This window comes from Callospermophilus lateralis, chromosome 12, assembly GCF_048772815.1.
Source record: "Callospermophilus lateralis isolate mCalLat2 chromosome 12, mCalLat2.hap1, whole genome shotgun sequence".
Lineage (NCBI taxonomy): Eukaryota > Metazoa > Chordata > Mammalia > Rodentia > Sciuridae > Callospermophilus > Callospermophilus lateralis.
The window spans coordinates 29,543,867-29,561,028 of NC_135316.1; the positions used below are offsets into that span (position 1 = coordinate 29,543,867).

At 36.3% G+C, this 17,162-nt stretch overlaps 1 protein-coding gene across 1 annotated transcript in view; it reads right to left on the bottom strand.

The window, feature by feature from the left end:
* Mipep (mitochondrial intermediate peptidase) overlaps positions 1-13,300 on the bottom strand; it is a 144,998-nt gene extending 131,698 nt beyond the window's left edge. Inside the window, exons 1-5 of the mRNA XM_076871930.2 lie at positions 12,969-13,300; positions 10,190-10,363; positions 7,364-7,452; positions 5,722-5,808; positions 513-576 (exon numbers count right to left, since the gene is read on the bottom strand). Of these exons, the coding sequence (XP_076728045.2) occupies positions 513-576; positions 5,722-5,808; positions 7,364-7,452; positions 10,190-10,363; positions 12,969-13,157 (603 nt within the window). The 5' untranslated portion in view covers positions 13,158-13,300. The remainder of the gene's footprint in view (positions 1-512; positions 577-5,721; positions 5,809-7,363; positions 7,453-10,189; positions 10,364-12,968) is intronic.
* Positions 13,301-17,162: the final 3,862 nt, after the last annotated feature.

Genomic DNA, 17,162 nt, shown 5'->3' on the forward strand with positions numbered 1-17,162 from the left:
ACATTGTGACCTACACTTATTGCTGCCAGAACAAAAGTGTGTGGATCTGTCAAAAACATGGGCAATGTGAATAAGGGCACTTAAGGAAATCCCCTGTACTTTCGACGGTCAATGATCTAGCCTATTTGCTTGCTGATCTTTTCTGATATTGCGCATCTTACCCTAATTCCATGACATCTCAAGCATCCCAACTGTCTCAAGCCATTTTTTAATTGTGATAGCCCAGCTTCCAGAGCGCACTACATTCAAACACAGCCTATGGGAGAATTCCATAACAATGACCTGAGCATTTTTAAAAATATTTATTTATTTATGTGGTGCTGAGGATCGAACCCAGAGCCTCACTCATGCAAAGCAAGCACTCTACCATTGAGCCACAACCCCAGCCCCCACCCCGACCTGAGCATTTTTGTAATATAAATATTCAAGCACTAAATAAGCACTCTGCAACAAAGATGTCAACTATAAATGCTAGTAAAACAAGAGGGATCAAATACAGAGGAAAGATTTACCTTTTCTTCATCTAGATGGATCCCGCTGATTTCAAAATCAAACATAAATAGTTCGGCCACTCGCCTAATATAAAAGAGTCCAGGTTATAATCATTAATAAAATTTATTAACAAAAATCAGTGGGTTTTTTGTTGTTATTGTCATCGTTGAATCAACCCTTTTAAAACTTATTGCCAAAAGTTGTTTCAACACACATACAAGCACACACATAATTTATCTGTTTTAAACAAGAAGCTTAATATCTCAGAAGTCAGAAAAAACATCTAGCTGACTGATAAGTATCATTAGCTTGTCATGTAAGAGCTATTCCCTTATTCAGTGCAAACCTGTTAAAGTCGCCATCATAATTACTTATTTATTTCAACTTCATCCAAATCCCCAAAATTAAAAACATAAAACAGTTTATACTTGGATGATTTTTCAAAGGCCCTTTGCATGAGATTTTCGGTTTTTCTTCCAAATAGTAGCAGCTACTTCGAATGTTCAGTTCTTTGATGCTATGCCGGAAGCCAAGTTTCTTGGCTAAGGAAAACTGTTTTCTTTCTCTCTAATCCTGCTTTTTGTTTGGAACTGATTTCAATTGTAATACCTTTTTCTGTCAACAATATATTTTTTAATGCTTTTTTTCTGGAGATAGGCCAGATAAATATTTGATATACTCTTTTGGCTGTCTCAAAAGAGATATATTTATCTTCCTGATTAATGTGTCTGAGATATTTTAAATAATCAGAATTAAAGTTCCTCTGAAATTCTGAAAACTAATAATGTAGTCACTTATATTCTTTCTTAAATAATGTAGAGTGCTTCACTCAAGCCCACCTTCCTTTCTCTTTCTAAATAGTTCACCTAAGAACCTACCCCTCTCTAAGTAATTTTCTGTTGGTTTTTTTTAGGACAATATAACTGGAATTTATTAACTTTAAGCAACAATAATTTAAGATACAAGAGTCCCATATTATAGAAATTCAAGACTATACAATAAATTTTCTGTTTTAATAAGAGAGAAGAAAGATAGCAGGGCTGATAAACTGGTAATGGGAATTGATCAGATAAATTTACTCTATTATACATTACTTTATTAAGAAATGTATGAGAAATTATGTACTAAAATCATTAATCCCACCAATGATAACCACTATTAAAACTCTTGTACTTCCATCCAATCTTCTTTCTTTTGGAACTGGGGATCAAGCGCAAGGCTTTGCGAATAAGAGGCAAGCACTTTGCTGCTGAGCTATATCCTAGCCCCAATCTACTTTCAATATGCTATATTATTTATTTAGAATAATTGAGACCCATACACACACTCACACACACACACACACACACACACACACACGTACACGTTTGTATTTCTTTTTCTTGTAACATTATATCACAAAGAATGAAATTATGTCATTTGCAGGAAAATGAACAGAGCTTGAGAGGGTCAAGCAAAATAAGCCAGACTTAGAGAGTCAAGGGTCATATGTTTTCTCTCATATGTGGAAGCTAGAGGGGAAAATAAAGAAAAAAGGGGGTGGGATCTCATGAAAATAGAATGTCAGGAGACTAGAGGAAGGAGATAAGGGGGAGGTATCAGGTTAGGGAAACGGGAGATCCTGGGGAATGAAAATTAACAAAATTATGTTATGTGCACGTATGGACATGTCACAGTGAATCCCACTATTATGTATAATTTTAATGTACTAATAAAAACTTAAAAAACACATCACAAACATGAATAGATCTCCCTATATTAAACATTCTTCAAAAAGATGACTTTAAAAATTTGTGTTTTGTTCTATGGACTAAAAATAGTTCCCATTTTTCCCACTCCTGCTAAGTAGGTGTCTTTAGCCTTGTTTGTTTCCTTAGGATAAATTCCAAGAAATTAAACTGATCAAAAAATACACACATTGACATATATTACCATATTGTCCTTCCTAAAGACTTATCAGTTTACATTTAACTAGAAAGGGAACCCTTCTATTTCAACCCATTAACATCACTATTCTTATTCTGTTTCAACTTTGTTGACTTGATGGGCTTTTTGCTTTATTCTGCCTTTCTTCAATGATGGCAGATCCCATTTTTTTGGATGCCACGTACTGAACACAGCACTTACATGAATTATTTCATTTAAACTTCTTTGTAATCTTATGACATGCTTTTTAATCCTGTCCAAGGAAGAATAAAACTAAGGCTTAGAGAACTACTGAGTCAATACCCGACTCTGACAGTCTAATCCCACAGCTACATCTCCATGCTCTAGACATTTTTTACCACGTGTTGCTATCCCTTATTTTGTGAAATGAAAGTCTCACAAGAATTTTTTTGCTCATTTTTCTATAAGACAGCTGGCTTTCTTGCTTTTTATCACCAAGTAATTTGTAAGGTCTCAACATAATTAAATGCATTAACCCTTTGTCATGTAAGTAACATTTGTCTCATTGTGGATTTTAACTTTAAATGCAGTTCTGCCACACCAAATCTGCAATTTTTATGTAATTAAATCCATCAGTCTTCTCTCTTCCGTATCATGCCAAGAAAGATCTTCCACATCCCAGGATCAACAATGTTTTTGTGATTTCTTCTAAAAATATTTAATCTTTAATCAATCTACTTTTCCTCCCCAAAATGCTTATTCATTTACTGAAAACCAAGTTTTTCACACTAATATGCAATGGCACCTCTATCATATACCAAATATAGTCTTACATGTGTCTGAAATTTTGCTTTTCATTGATCTAATAGACTATTGACTGGCTTATGTATAATGCTCTTCTAAGTAATTTTTTTTTACCTATGCTTTCATATTTATTCTCTAAGACTTCAAAATAATTTAAGTAACAAAAACAATGAAGTCTCTTTTAGATATAGAAACAAGAGCACTAAACTTACAGGTCAGTAGAGAACAATATTAAACTTTCTTCCTTCTTATCTAAGAACATTTCTCCCAGTTGTTTCTCATACTGGGGAACAAGGAAGGGTCCATGCGCAGGCACCCATGCCAGGTTCAGGTTCTGCACAGACCTTGGGAATTAATTCCAAAGTAAATTACAGCTTTTGTTACTATTGTGGCTGGGGTTTTCCCTCCATTATATTGTTTGGAAAGTGAGTTTTCTATGTTTTTTGCATACAGACTATATGGTTTTGGAAAGTCCCAAGTTAAACAGGTTTCTTTGTGGTTGGGTTCTCAGAGACTCTAAAGTATTAAAATTCTCCAATGGGGAAACAAATGTCAGATTCTCGAACTTCTGGACCAAGAAAACCCTTCTAAGAAAAGTTCTGAATATCTGATAGAATTAATATTTCATGGAATGGATTTAGTAAGATAATGAACTACTAAATTCAAATAATTTTTTCTATATATTAACTTATCATGACAAGATACTTTATTAAATCAATAAATCTGTTTTAGCCATTATACTTATACTTTACAATACATAAAAACTAGAATATAGTTCTTTCTGGTTGCCAGCTAACACATCTGATTGATATGCAAGTGTCATGATATTTCATTAATTATTACTTCAAATTCTAGCCTTCTCCCACTTTCAAAGCTTTTCCTTTTTAGACTACTGATATTCCATGTAGCTTATTCTTCCCAAATGTATTTCTCATTTTGTTATTCGAAAGTTCCTATCAGCATTTTTTAGTAACATCTAGAAATATAGAATATATCCTATAAGTAAAAGTCCTTTGCATACAAGACGGTCTGATAGTCTGCAATTAAACTGTCAATCCTCAGTAAAAATCAGATTGAAGGGGCTGGGGCTGGGGCTCAGTGGTAGAATGCCTGTCTAGCATGTGTGAGGCACTAGGTTCAATTCTCAGCACTACATATAAATAAATGAATAAAATAAAGGTCCATCAACATCTAAAAAATATTTTTTTTAAAAAAATCAGATTGAATAATCTTATTTTTAATATTGTTCATTGTTACTTTTTAAAGTATAAATCTGGCACCATTAATAGGTATTCAACTTTTACTTGTTTTGCTAACGAAGGCAAATACAATGCTGAAGCCTAAAATTATAATGAAACCAAATATTCTGACAACACAGCTAACTTTACTAGTATACCGAGCTACCAGGATCAATGAAGTAAAACAAGGTCAGGTACCGGCATACCTGCCAGTCAGATGAAAATAATCCACCAAACGCTGAGCTCATTTTGCTACTCATACTGCATGGTACTCATACTCTACACGGAGTAGCAAGATTCCATTACCAACTGGTCCCCATGGAATAGGGCTTCAGTTGGGAATCATAGCCACATATAGAGAGACAAGGAGAAAGAAGCAGGAGAAAGAAAAATTTGGAGCCAAAGGAAATAAGTGTCCCATTAAAAAAAAAAAAAAAAAAAAAAAAAAAAAGATAAGCAGATCCAAATAAGGTGAAAAACAAAAATCTGTACATTATGATCCAAATATGAGCAAATAAATGAAAAACCCTATTATACTTATTTTATAAACAAATGTGACCAAAAAACTGAGATATCCAAGGTCATATATCAAATATTCTTATGTATTGACTTAGAAATTTGACTTTTTGATTCATACTTATTAATCTGTATTTTTTTTTTTTTTTTATGATTGAACCCAGTGGCACACTACCACTGAGCTATATCCTCTTTTTTCTGTTGAGACAGGATCTCACTAAGCTGCCCACAATGGCTTCAAACTTGTGATCCTCCTGCCTCAGCCTCCCTAGTAGCTGAGATTACAGGCAGATGCCATGCATCTAGCTAATAAAGTAATTTAATGAACCAAAGCAAATCATTTCAAAGATATTGATATCCACAGTAAATAAATCAATTTGCTAATATCTTCCAATGGTATCAATTATGGAACTTTAAGCATAAAGGTAAGCGTAATTATCAAATGTTTATAGTTCATTCATTCATTGGTGAAATCATCTACTACATGTTGCCTCAGTGAACCAAATTTAGTGAGGTAAAATGATGATAAATAAACAAATGGACAAGATGCTGTTGGAAATTACTGGGGCATTGAAGAAAAATAAAGCAAGATAAGAGAATGGGGCCTGACCTGGTGGGAAGAGGATCTATCATTTGAGTAGAGTCTTAGAAAAACTGCAGGAGTCATGGAGATATATGGGGAGGAACATTGCAGGGAGCTATGTGTGCAGAGGATACTCCAAAGGGAAAACTCTCAGCTTTACCACTAGAGTCACAGTCATAACAAATGCAAAGGAATGAATACCTGGTTTCTACATCAAGGGAATCCACAAGCTTTTTATCAGATAGTAATTTCTGCAAACTTTGATATAATTCCACATTCGTGTTCAACCTAGAAAAAATTAAAAATGAAAAAAAAAATCACTGATTTTCTTAAATCTTATTCTTTACTCTCTACCTAAAAAAAGAAACCATATGAGATTGTAACATATTCATGCCCAGAGGTTACAAGTCGGGGGTAGATTTAGTTACCCCCCCCTTTCCTTTATTTGGACCAGGAATAGTCTTATTAGAAACAGAACTATATAGTATAGAAGCAGGCAGTCTGTTAGGTAAAATGTCAAAGGTATTCACTGTCCTACAATATAAAAGAGTAAGTTCAAATCCATAGTCAGTAGTTAGGCCCAAAAAGCATAGAAAAGAAGCAAGGAGAGAAATACCCATGCCTATCTCTTTTTTAATAAGAGGAAAAGAGTAAGGATTGGCAGGAGGCTTAATGGACAGGTTTTCCAGTCCTGAACTCAGCACTCTGAACCTAAACTTCCTGTATTCACCTGGGTGGGAGTGGCAGACGTATACTGGAAAGGAAAGCATAGGACCTAAGCTTTACTGCCACATCCAGATGCAGATCTGTCCCTACTACTGGTCTGTGACCTTGGGCAAATTATTTAGATCTTAGGTTATTGTAAGGATTAAGTGAGATCATGTGTGTACCTGAATACACTCCTCATACTAATAAACCACTGCCCATGTAGCCAGCCTGCTGTTAGGCAAAGCTCAGGAGGAAAGAGTCTACCATCCAACTTTCATCTCAATGGAGAAAGTACCCCAACCCCCAACTTTTGCTTTATGAAACGGTCTTAACAATGTTGCCTGGGCCCTGTTTTCCTGTCCTAAGTAAATTCATGTCAGGCAAGCTTAGCTTTATACACATCTGACATGGTATCTTGCACCTAAGTGCTTTGGAATATAGCACTGTCCACATTTAAGTTATTTTAACAAGCACTTTAGAGTGCTCATAAATGGCTTAAAAACATTTCAATTTACCTCAAAATCACTTTTTAAAAACTCACTTCATCATAGCCTCAGCTTCAGCCTGCCTCAGCCCTCCCACAAAGTTTTACAGTCCCCTTAAGGCCCTCCTAATTCCAATTCAACAGGACTGCAAGGGCACTGTGTATATGTAATTTTGGCTTCTCGCCTTATGGCCCCTAGCCATTTATGCAACAGCAATTTAATCATGTGATAATCTAGGAACTCCAATTTGCCACTGAGATACTAAAATGCCCTTATTTAACATAAACAATAATGATGATGAAAGTTACTGGGTGTTTGCTATGTACCTGACACCTTATAAGCACTTACATTTATCTTATCCAATCCTCACAGCAAGCCTAAAAGGAAGGATTGACTTCATTATCTCATTTACAGAAAAGGAAAGGAATTGAGGGGAGATAAGTAACTAGCCAAAGTCACTGGCTGGGAGGTGAACCTGCTCCCAGAGCCCTCCCTTTCTCCAACCCTCTGGACAGTTGCCCAGTGGTCACACACTCACACACCACTTCCCATCCTGTAGAACCCAGACAAGCACTATGCACAAAATTGCCTGAAGCGCAAATCCACAAAACCCTGTCTCCTAGCACTGGAGTGGAGAAGACAGCACATACTTTTCTACCATGGTGCCAATACTTCTACAGGTTTCTTCTGCAGCCTCTCTGAATGCTGGCTCAGGGTGTGCAATTTTCACAAAATCAGCCTAATAAAGGAAAAAAGACAAAACCAAAAGCGAATGTGACAGATCGCTGGCTTCCAAGATCTGAGAGTGAAAATGAAAACCTGTTTTAAAATGTGCCATTTGGCTCGACCTGTGCATTTCCATTACTGAATTTTCCCTCAACTAGAATGGCAAAGCAACTTCTTTCTAGACATTTATTAATTCTGTTATTCCCTGGAACCAAGTTTGTTTCATTCCAAAGAAAATATTTCCATGAACTTGATTTTAGTGAAGTTTTTCTCTCAAATGACCACCAAACAAATTCTTCCTAATCCTATAGTTCAAAAGAACAGACCCTGGTTTCAAATATGCTAAAACTTTGTTACTAAAACTGTTTGCAATATGGTTCTCATGTGTTAACCTGGCCCCAGAGAATAACTGAGAGGTGCTTTTTAAAATATTCAACACATAGTATAATCTTAAAACCAACAACCACATTCTAGGCTTTGTGCAGAAAACAAAGACACATTCTCTTTATAGCTCTTTTAGTAAAATATGAATTCCTGACCCCATTTAATATGGCATGCAATGACAACTGCTGCTGCTATGTTAATCACTAGAGTTAAAATGAGCACAAATTTTTTTAAAAAATGAAATCATGTAAAACTAGATTTGAGTTTTCATGATAACTACAATCATTGCAATAGAAAATGAAATGCAGGGAAACTACAAAATATTACATACTTTCTTTATTCTCCAAAATGATGTGCATGGCTCTAACATGAAATAAAATCACCACAAAGTAAAATTTCCTAATTTTATTATCAAATAACTTTTAATGCAGAAACATTCAAATCCGTAGTTTGATACATCTTTTGTAACAACAGGGAACAATAAAATAATATTTTATACTAAAGCACTTGAAAAACAAGCTATGTAAAATTTACAACATATTTTATAAATTAAAAATCTACATGTTGCAGAAGTTACAATGTTAAAAATCAAAACTCTAGCACACATTTTAAAAGTCTATTTATAATGGTGTTGAGGAAAATAATTCTATTACATAAAAACTGTTTTAAAAAAAGAATAACAAAATGACCATTTGCTGAGAATTTATAAAACTATTGCCTTACTACAATGATATTGATCATATAAGTAATAACATCTTAAAAATTTGAAAAGGAAAAACATTCTTTGAATTATTTGACCAAGATTTATGCATATAAATCATTTTCTAGATTTTAGAAGTTTTTAAAATGAGGTACTATTATACATTACAAATATTTTTTTTAAATTCAAGACAGGACAAGATTTAGGGCAGAAATTTCAAAATCTTTTAGTAAAAAGCAAAAACAAAAATGTAGAGTAAAATTCTAGAACACGGCTTAATTAAGATGGAGACTATGACAAAAAATAAACAGTGAATTCCAGGATTCTGACTATCAAAGCCAACCTTTGACGATAAATATAAGTAAAATCTATAACATACATTTTCCTTTTCAGATTTCAATGAAACAATTAGATGGATAAGGCTCCTCTGGCAGTGCATCTCCATAGCTCCTCCAGCATCAAAGAAACATGTCCTATGCACATACCAGAGGAAGATGAAGAAAACCCAGTATAACTGAACTGAGAACTGTCTACTGAGAGCCCCAAATTTCATTCCTGAGGAAGATCCTTTAAAATATGATAATTTATCAATTTTCTTAAAACTATGACTATTATAGTGGTGTATAATCATCTGAAATGTGTTACTGCTCAATTCAAATGTAGAGGAGGAAAGAAATTTTCTAAAAAAGAAAAATAACCAAAAAATGAGGAAGTATGCTGAGTGAAAGAAGATAGTCTCAAAAGGTATACTGGGTTCCATTTACATGCCATTCCAGAAAAGACAAAAACTATAGGGATGGAGAACAGATTAGTGGTTGCCATCGGTAAGGATGAGAGGTGGGTGGAGATACGCTGAGAGGTAAAGCTATCCAGGTAAAGGTATCACCTGGGCCTACTGTCTACCTAGTAAGATCTAAAAACAAGGAAACACCAGAATATAAGCTCCATTTAGCCAGAGATTGTGTCTGTTGTGTTCATAACTGTATTCATAGTATAGTATTCGGCTCAGCATTGAGGGAATGTGAGGAAAGAGGTATATAGTTAAATATCACATAGACTGAATCATGAATGATCATAAATTTAGATTATGTGTACCACTAATCACCTTCACTAAGCAAGATCTGCCGTTTTGGGGCTGAGAGAAAATCACACTTTTCTCAGCACTGGGTTTCTCAGTTGATGAAAAGATCTAGTTGTAATTCTATTTCAATTTTAAAATGTAATTAAAAATAATTGGTTTGACATGAGAAAAGGCAATACTGAAAGGTTTATAAAAAATGTTTATTCCTCTTATGAAAAAGGGGACTTATGTTATAAATGTACAAAAAAATTCCATTAGAATTTTGATAGAAGCTTTCATGAATAAGGGACCTTTGTTAAAAAAAAAATCTTTGCTGTATTAGTAATCATTCTTTAATTACATATTACATGAATATTTTATTACATATATACATAGTAGATTAGTTATAAATATCACCTTTCCTATATATTTTCCCCATTCCCATTGTCATACTTCAACATAACTTATACCCAACAGCTCTCAAATAATTTCAGGCATTTTTAAGCTTAGTCTAATATTAATCTTAAAAAAACAAAGGACAAACTTTATTTAAATGTTAATCATTTGAAAAAGAGATAGTCTCGAGTCTTAGACAAAGTGTCTTACCAAGTCAGCCACTCTACACAAAGCATCAGAGAGCTCGTCAAAGATGAGAACGGTCTGGGGCCCAGGAGGGGTAGAACATGCGCGCTCCACCAGCAACTCTGTCTTTCTCAAGGCTTCTTCTTGGGCAATATAAAACCCCTCTGGTGCGCTGAGCTCAGGAACTCCAAAAAGACCCTTAAATCCAAACAATAAGTATAGTTTAAACCAAAGTTATGATGGGGTTGTATTAACTAAAAATACATTTTTCATGAAGGGAATCCTGGTTTTCATTGGTATATCATGATACCTGTCACTGTGGCTATCACATCACATTACCTGTATCACTCCACAAAGATTAGACTGAAGATGTTAAGTATTTAACTTTTCCTCAATTTTCATAAAAAACAAAAATAGAATGATATGAATTCAATTCAGTTCTGTCACCACTGTAGCTTCAAATCAGGACAATTAAACAAAATAATACTTGTAAACAACACTATAACAGTGCCTGGCACACTGAAAGCACTTACTTGATGTTAGTGATAATCATTATTAGCTTGTAACTTTGACCAAGTTATTTCTTATCCTAGGCTTCAATGTCTTCATCAGGTACAATGAGGATGACAGTATCTATTCTCATAATAGGCATGCTGAATTACAAAGTATATGTAAAGTATTTATGATCATGCTTAGCATAGAGTAAGGTCTCAGTACAGAATATCAATTATTCTACAATTATAAAATAGGGAGGATGAATTAATTATAAAGCACGTAAATATTCAGAAAAACTTAATGAACACATTAAACTAAATCACAAACTAAAACTGGCAGCAAAATTTATACTTTCCAAAGACATTTCAGTATTTTAAAAAGACAAAAATCACTAATCTATTAGGAATGACCACTCTCTTATACCAGTTCAAACATTCTAGTTAACACCCTCAGGAAGGGAGGGGAAAAAAACAAACAGTTAGTATGCATCAATTACATGTCATGAAGTGTGCCGTGTACTTTATGTAGGGTCTCTCATCTAAATCACATAATCCTAGAGCAGGAAGTATGACTATCCTTTTAGATACCCAAATATGTTTTAGGTTAGCAAAAACATGCTGAGACCACTCATTGATGGTGGGAAAGCCAGAACTTGTACCTGTTCTTTACATCTGCAAAGTTCACATTTTTTCCAATTTACTGCAATTTATATATCTGAAAGTCTTCTCTTCTGAGAAGATGAGCTCCTAGAGACGGGAACTCTGACCTTCATTTTTTAATGAGATGCCCAATAACACATAGGGGAACTCAGTGAAGGAAACAAGCAAATGGAGCAGATGCTTAACTTTATAGATTAATATCATGGAGATATTTTGGAAACACCAACTATAAAAGTTACAAGTCTGATAAAGCCCACTGTTTGCACAAAAAGAGATGAATGAAGTTGTTAAACTCTCTTCAAGAATATGAAAAAAATTAAAAAAAAACGAATAAAATACATTTGGAGGCAGAGTAGAATGGGAACCAAAAAAATTTAATTATTTACAGTGATTTAATTTGATTAAAGAATAAGCTTTCCTGTACAATCTTCCAGATTGCTCTCAAGAATTCTAAATCTTGGAATACCTGACAAAGTAATCATAAAAACTACACAAACTTTTTTTTAAGGCAAAAGAAAATATGCTATCAGTACATAATGCACAAAAGAAAAAAAGCTAAAACTAGCTATATATATTATCCATTCAAAACGAAGCTTATCCTTCCATCTTTCTATTCAGTAATTATAGGTAGTTCTCCTCAAACCAACTAATACCAACATTATGTACCCATATGAAATATCATGCAAAAAGAATTTTAAAGTTAATGAAGGGGACAAGATAGAAACAAACATACAAGTAAGTTCACCGCAAACATATCCTAGATTCCTCTTTATAAGGAAGGCAATAGTACAACGAAGAAATTTTGAAACTCAAAAACAAAACTGATCCTTAACCTAAATGAACAAAATCTATACATGCAAAGTAAAACAGGAATCAAACAAGTCCTTTTCAAGCTTGACTTTCTTTGACTTTTCATTCGTTTATTGGTTTGTTCGTTCATTCATTTATTCATTCATTCAGGAGTGCCTGCTTAATGTCAGACACCATGATAGGCAGAATGGATACAGAAATAAGAACCAAAACCACCCAGTTTAATGACTTCCTGGGGTAAATCAATGTAATCAACTCTAACCACAGAACTCTAGAACTCAGGCTCGGCTCAACGGAGTTCTGTGTTTTAAAAGAATATATATATAAGAACACAGCTTTGAAATGATAAATGAATGGGTAATGGAACTTAGGGGTCAATGGGATTACTATTTACGCGGCCGAAAACAAGTGTGATCCTGCAAAACGGCAACCTGATATCACCTGTGAACTTACAGGGCAAGGCCTCATAAGGCACTACTGTAGGTTAGAAGCAAAAACAAACTTTAGCAGGGGTGGGGCTGAGTATGGGGAGAGGGCGGGACCCGCAGACCAAATTCACTGCTACTGCCAGAACCAACTATCTTAAATTCAGTGGTAACAGGCTGCTCACGCAGACGCAGCTCCAGGACCCCACAACTTAGGGAGGGGCCACTAAAGACTGCCTCGCCAATCCTCCTTTAAATAGGACCCTCAAAGAGGTAGCAAGCAAGGTTACCAAGAGGGCAAAAGACACCCCACAGTGCAACGTTTTGCTATCCAGTTCCTCCAAGACCCGAATGACCTAGTCCGGAACGCCGCTGGTCCTGCGGACTTGGGGAGCCCCCTCCCACGCCGCTCACCCGGCGCTCGCTGAACAAGTCCAGGCGGCGGCCCTGCGGTTTGACATTGAATGCGGCGCCCACCGGGGACCAGCTGGTGCTGACCCTTCGAGCCTGAATCCCGGCTCCGAGACTGCCCCGAGCGGCTCGCCCCGGCCGCAGAGCCGCTAGTCCGGCTGCTAGGCTGCCCAGTCTTCGGGCACACAGCATCGTGCACTCTGAGTAACCTCTTCCCCCAGACCAGGGCCGTAGCTAGGGCGCCGCAGCTCCAGCGGGGAGCGCACTACTCCTCGTTTCCAAGGCAGCGGCCCACGCCGCACCATGCGACGCCCGAGCTTCCGGATCAGGGCGAAAGGCCTTCAGGACGTGAGTACGTCCTCGCAAGAGCGTCGCCCCGCTACCTTCTCCGCAGCCGCTGCGGTCGTGCGCCCCCGTGTGTCTGAAGTAAGGAACAGATAGGACTTATCGCGCCTTAGGTGACTTGAACCAGGCGGGAAGAATCTTTATAAAATTTGAATTTTTCCAGGAGCAAGAAACGAATACATAGGTCGCAGCAAGGTGAGTTCTTGATTACTTCTCCAGGATGACTCACTGCCAAAACCTGTGGAAGAATCCACAAGAGATAGCACGCAGTCGAATCAGTCTGGCCCATCTTGTCTCCATTCTCACAGATAGTTTAAGACTACACGTAAGTGTTATTGTGTGCAGTTGAGTGAATTAACTATTCGTGACTAATCTATTTTGACTCGTAAAATTATAATGAATTACAATATCAATTAGAATCTCCCCAAACTTCAAGCAACTATACAGAAAGGAAAAGAGGTGGGACTGTGGGATGGAAGGCCATAGGAAATTCTGATCTTAGGAATTGAAATGGAAGAATGATGGTGCTAGTTTGGGAAAACATGGGAAACTCTTCGGACAGCCCTAGCCCCCTCTAAACGAATGGCAGCCACACTAGATTTGGATTCAGGTCCAAGTTCTTGTCCAAGACCAAAGCTTAACCTTATTAGGCTTTTGTGTTCCCATCTGCAGAAAGGAACGTGTATTAGGTTCATTGTCTACTTTATAGGGGTTGGTAGGGAGGAAACGAAGGGGCTTTAACAGGGAAGTGTTGTTAACCTTGAGAAACTAATATGAATAGTGATGGGGAATCAGTGGTTAGAAAGGGGGTTGTGAAAAGGGGCCTGGCCTACCAAAAGGAGGTCTCAGATGTGCCTGGACAAGCCCTGAATCACAGTGCCCAGAGACAGACCTGCCTCTCTGGTCTCAGTGAAATAGGGTGCAGAATGAGGAATCAACACAAGACCAGCCCTTTGAGAATTGACCCTTCTACAGAAGTAAAGCTTGGTGGATTGGGAGTGGGATGAGAAGATGACCCAGGAAAGTAGACAGGAGGGAGAGCCTGCTAAGACAAGCTTGTCCGCTCCTCATCTGAATGAGATGGCAGCTTTATGCAGGAGCCAGATACTGCCTGATTCCTATAAATCAGTGTCTAAATGGGGAGGGCATTGAGTCTTCTGTGAACTAATGAAAAAATCAAACTTTCCACCCTCTGTGTCAGCCTCCAAAATCTCTGGGATTACAGTGCGCACCAAAATACCTGGCTTACTGTCACATTTTTTTTTTTTTTTTTTAAAAAGTTCTTCACTGAAGTATCTTCAGAGCTTTATCTCATCCTGAATATTTTGTCCTAGGGTAAAGCTTTGCTCATTTTCACATTATCTGTTGGCTTTGAGCAGTCCAGAAAACTTCTCCAAAGTTCCAGAAAACCAGAGTGAAAGCCAAGTGCATACAATCTGTAGACAACTTCTCACCCTTCCCCCCTCAAATTTTTGGTTCAAAATCAATTTTCTTTTTTTTAATATTTATTTTTTTTTAGTTTTAGGTGGACAAAGTATTTTATTTTTTATGTGGTGTTGAGGATCAAACCCAGTGCTTTGTGCATACCTGGTGAGCGCACTACCACTTGAGCTACATCCCCAGCCCCTCAAAATGGAATTTTCACTTTATCCTGGTAGGAAGAAAAATCCCAATTGATAATGATAGAGATGATAAATAACAACTGAAATTGGGTTTAAAAGACCATTCCTATAGAATTCCTAAAAATTATAAATTCTTTATTTCATTGTTTATATATGCTCAGTTGTGATTTCATTTTCTGCTTTTTTAAATCAAAGATTTAAAGTTATTTAAAAATCACCAAATTTCTAACTCCATGTTGATCAATATCACACTATCAGTAGTTGATCACTTCTTAGTGGCTCATGTTTCCTTGTGGCAGCCGGCTCTTATGTCCTTAGAGGAGCAACCAGCCCCTTACAAAGTGGTGGCAAATGTATCATTTAAAAGAAAGAAAGAGAGAGAATATATTAGTCAAAAATGTTTATTTTATCATCTTAGTGAAAAATGTGTTTCAGATCTGACAGCTTCTTTAGCCCAGGATGGGTTTTATGCAAGGGTACCCACCATTTATAATGTAAACACTTAAGCTTACATGCTCCCTCAGTGGATAATGACTGGTGCTAAGTTAACAAGGTGTCTTTTGTCTCAGACAGCCTGACAGAGTTAGTTAAAACTGCATTCCAGATTCACAGACAACCAGTGAAAAATAATTGCAAATGACAGATTAGACTCACCCAAGTCTACTTTATCTTTTGAAGTCCTTTAAAACATGTTTTACATCATGTCTTCTATATTTGTCCCACAAAAAAAGAATATCATAAGAACATCTTTCCTATGTGCTAGTCATAAAAGTTTTTTTTTCCTTTATGCATATGTCAGTCTGTAAATTTTGTTCCTAAGTTAGATGAGAATTGGTGCAAGTATTCCTACCATTGGGACCATAGCAAAACCAGAATTTGTACTGGGGAAAAACAGCCTGGATTATTGCAACTGAAAAAATGCAAAGCTGCCAAAAAATAAGGACATTCATGCTCAAAAAATGACTATAGTTAGTCATTCTGTAATAAGAGGTGTCTTGTGGGAATTTAAGGAGGCATCCACTCTAGAGGCCATGCACATGCTAGACTAGAACTGAGAGCAGTGCCTACTTAAATTTTACACTCTGTCTCCCTCACTTGCCTTACCATATCCTCCTTCTGTTCCACAGGAAATGTAAATAAAAGAAAACCAAAAAAATCTATAAAAGACATTATTTCTATGTCTGTATACTTCTAACATTTTGCATAGTCACCAAATACATTCATATCTTGTTATCCATGGAACATCAGTTCCAAGACCCCCTGCAGATACCAAACTCTGAGGATGCTCCAGTCCTTTAAATAAAATGGCATAGGATATGCATAAAATCTACATACATCCCCTTATAGAGTTTAAATCCTGTCTAGATTACTGAAGATACCTAATACAATATACATGTTATGAAAATAGTTATACTGTATTGCCTAAGAAATCATAACAAAAAAATTGTACATGTTTACTGCAGACAAAATTGTTTTTCCAAATTTTTTGATCTGTGGTTTGTTTTATCTGGAGTTGAAAACCCACAGATATGTAAGGCCAACTGTAATTTTAAAATATTTTATCTATAGCAGTGCAGCCTGCTTATAGTGATAATTCAGAAAAATCCCTCATCCCTAGGGAACAAACATACCACCCTAAACTGTGTTGATGGTTGACTATAGATAGAACACCTGTAAATCCTGTGGTTTCTAGGACAATCCCAATCTCAAATGGCACATTCTGTCAAATGGCATGTCCCATGTTGTGGTGTGGAAAATTCCATAGCTTAAACATGCACTAAACTTGAGTCCTTTTGTTTTAACACAAGGAGAAAATTTTATTTTGGTTCATAGTTTTTGAGGTTCCAGTCCTTGACTAGGCAGACCCATAGTTTTTATGCTGTGGTAAGACAGGATGTCATGGTGGGAGTACTTGGTGGAGCAACACTGCTCTTCTCATGACCGAAAAGCAAAAGACCAAGCTTAAATATTTACCCCAGAGATTAGAAGCTACCCTAGAACCACACACAAGTTACAATCAACACATTATTTGTAAATGTTATGTGCATAATTAACTGTCACCACCTGGTAACCCTGGTGAAACATCATCCAAAAGGTCTTATTTTTGGTTTGAGGAGCAGTGCTTACAGTAAGATCATGTAAAGGACTAAAAAACTCATGCCAAGAATGATTCTTTCAAACTCAAAGGTTGCCAATAGTCTTTTTTTTTTTTTTTTTTTTTTTGCTTAGG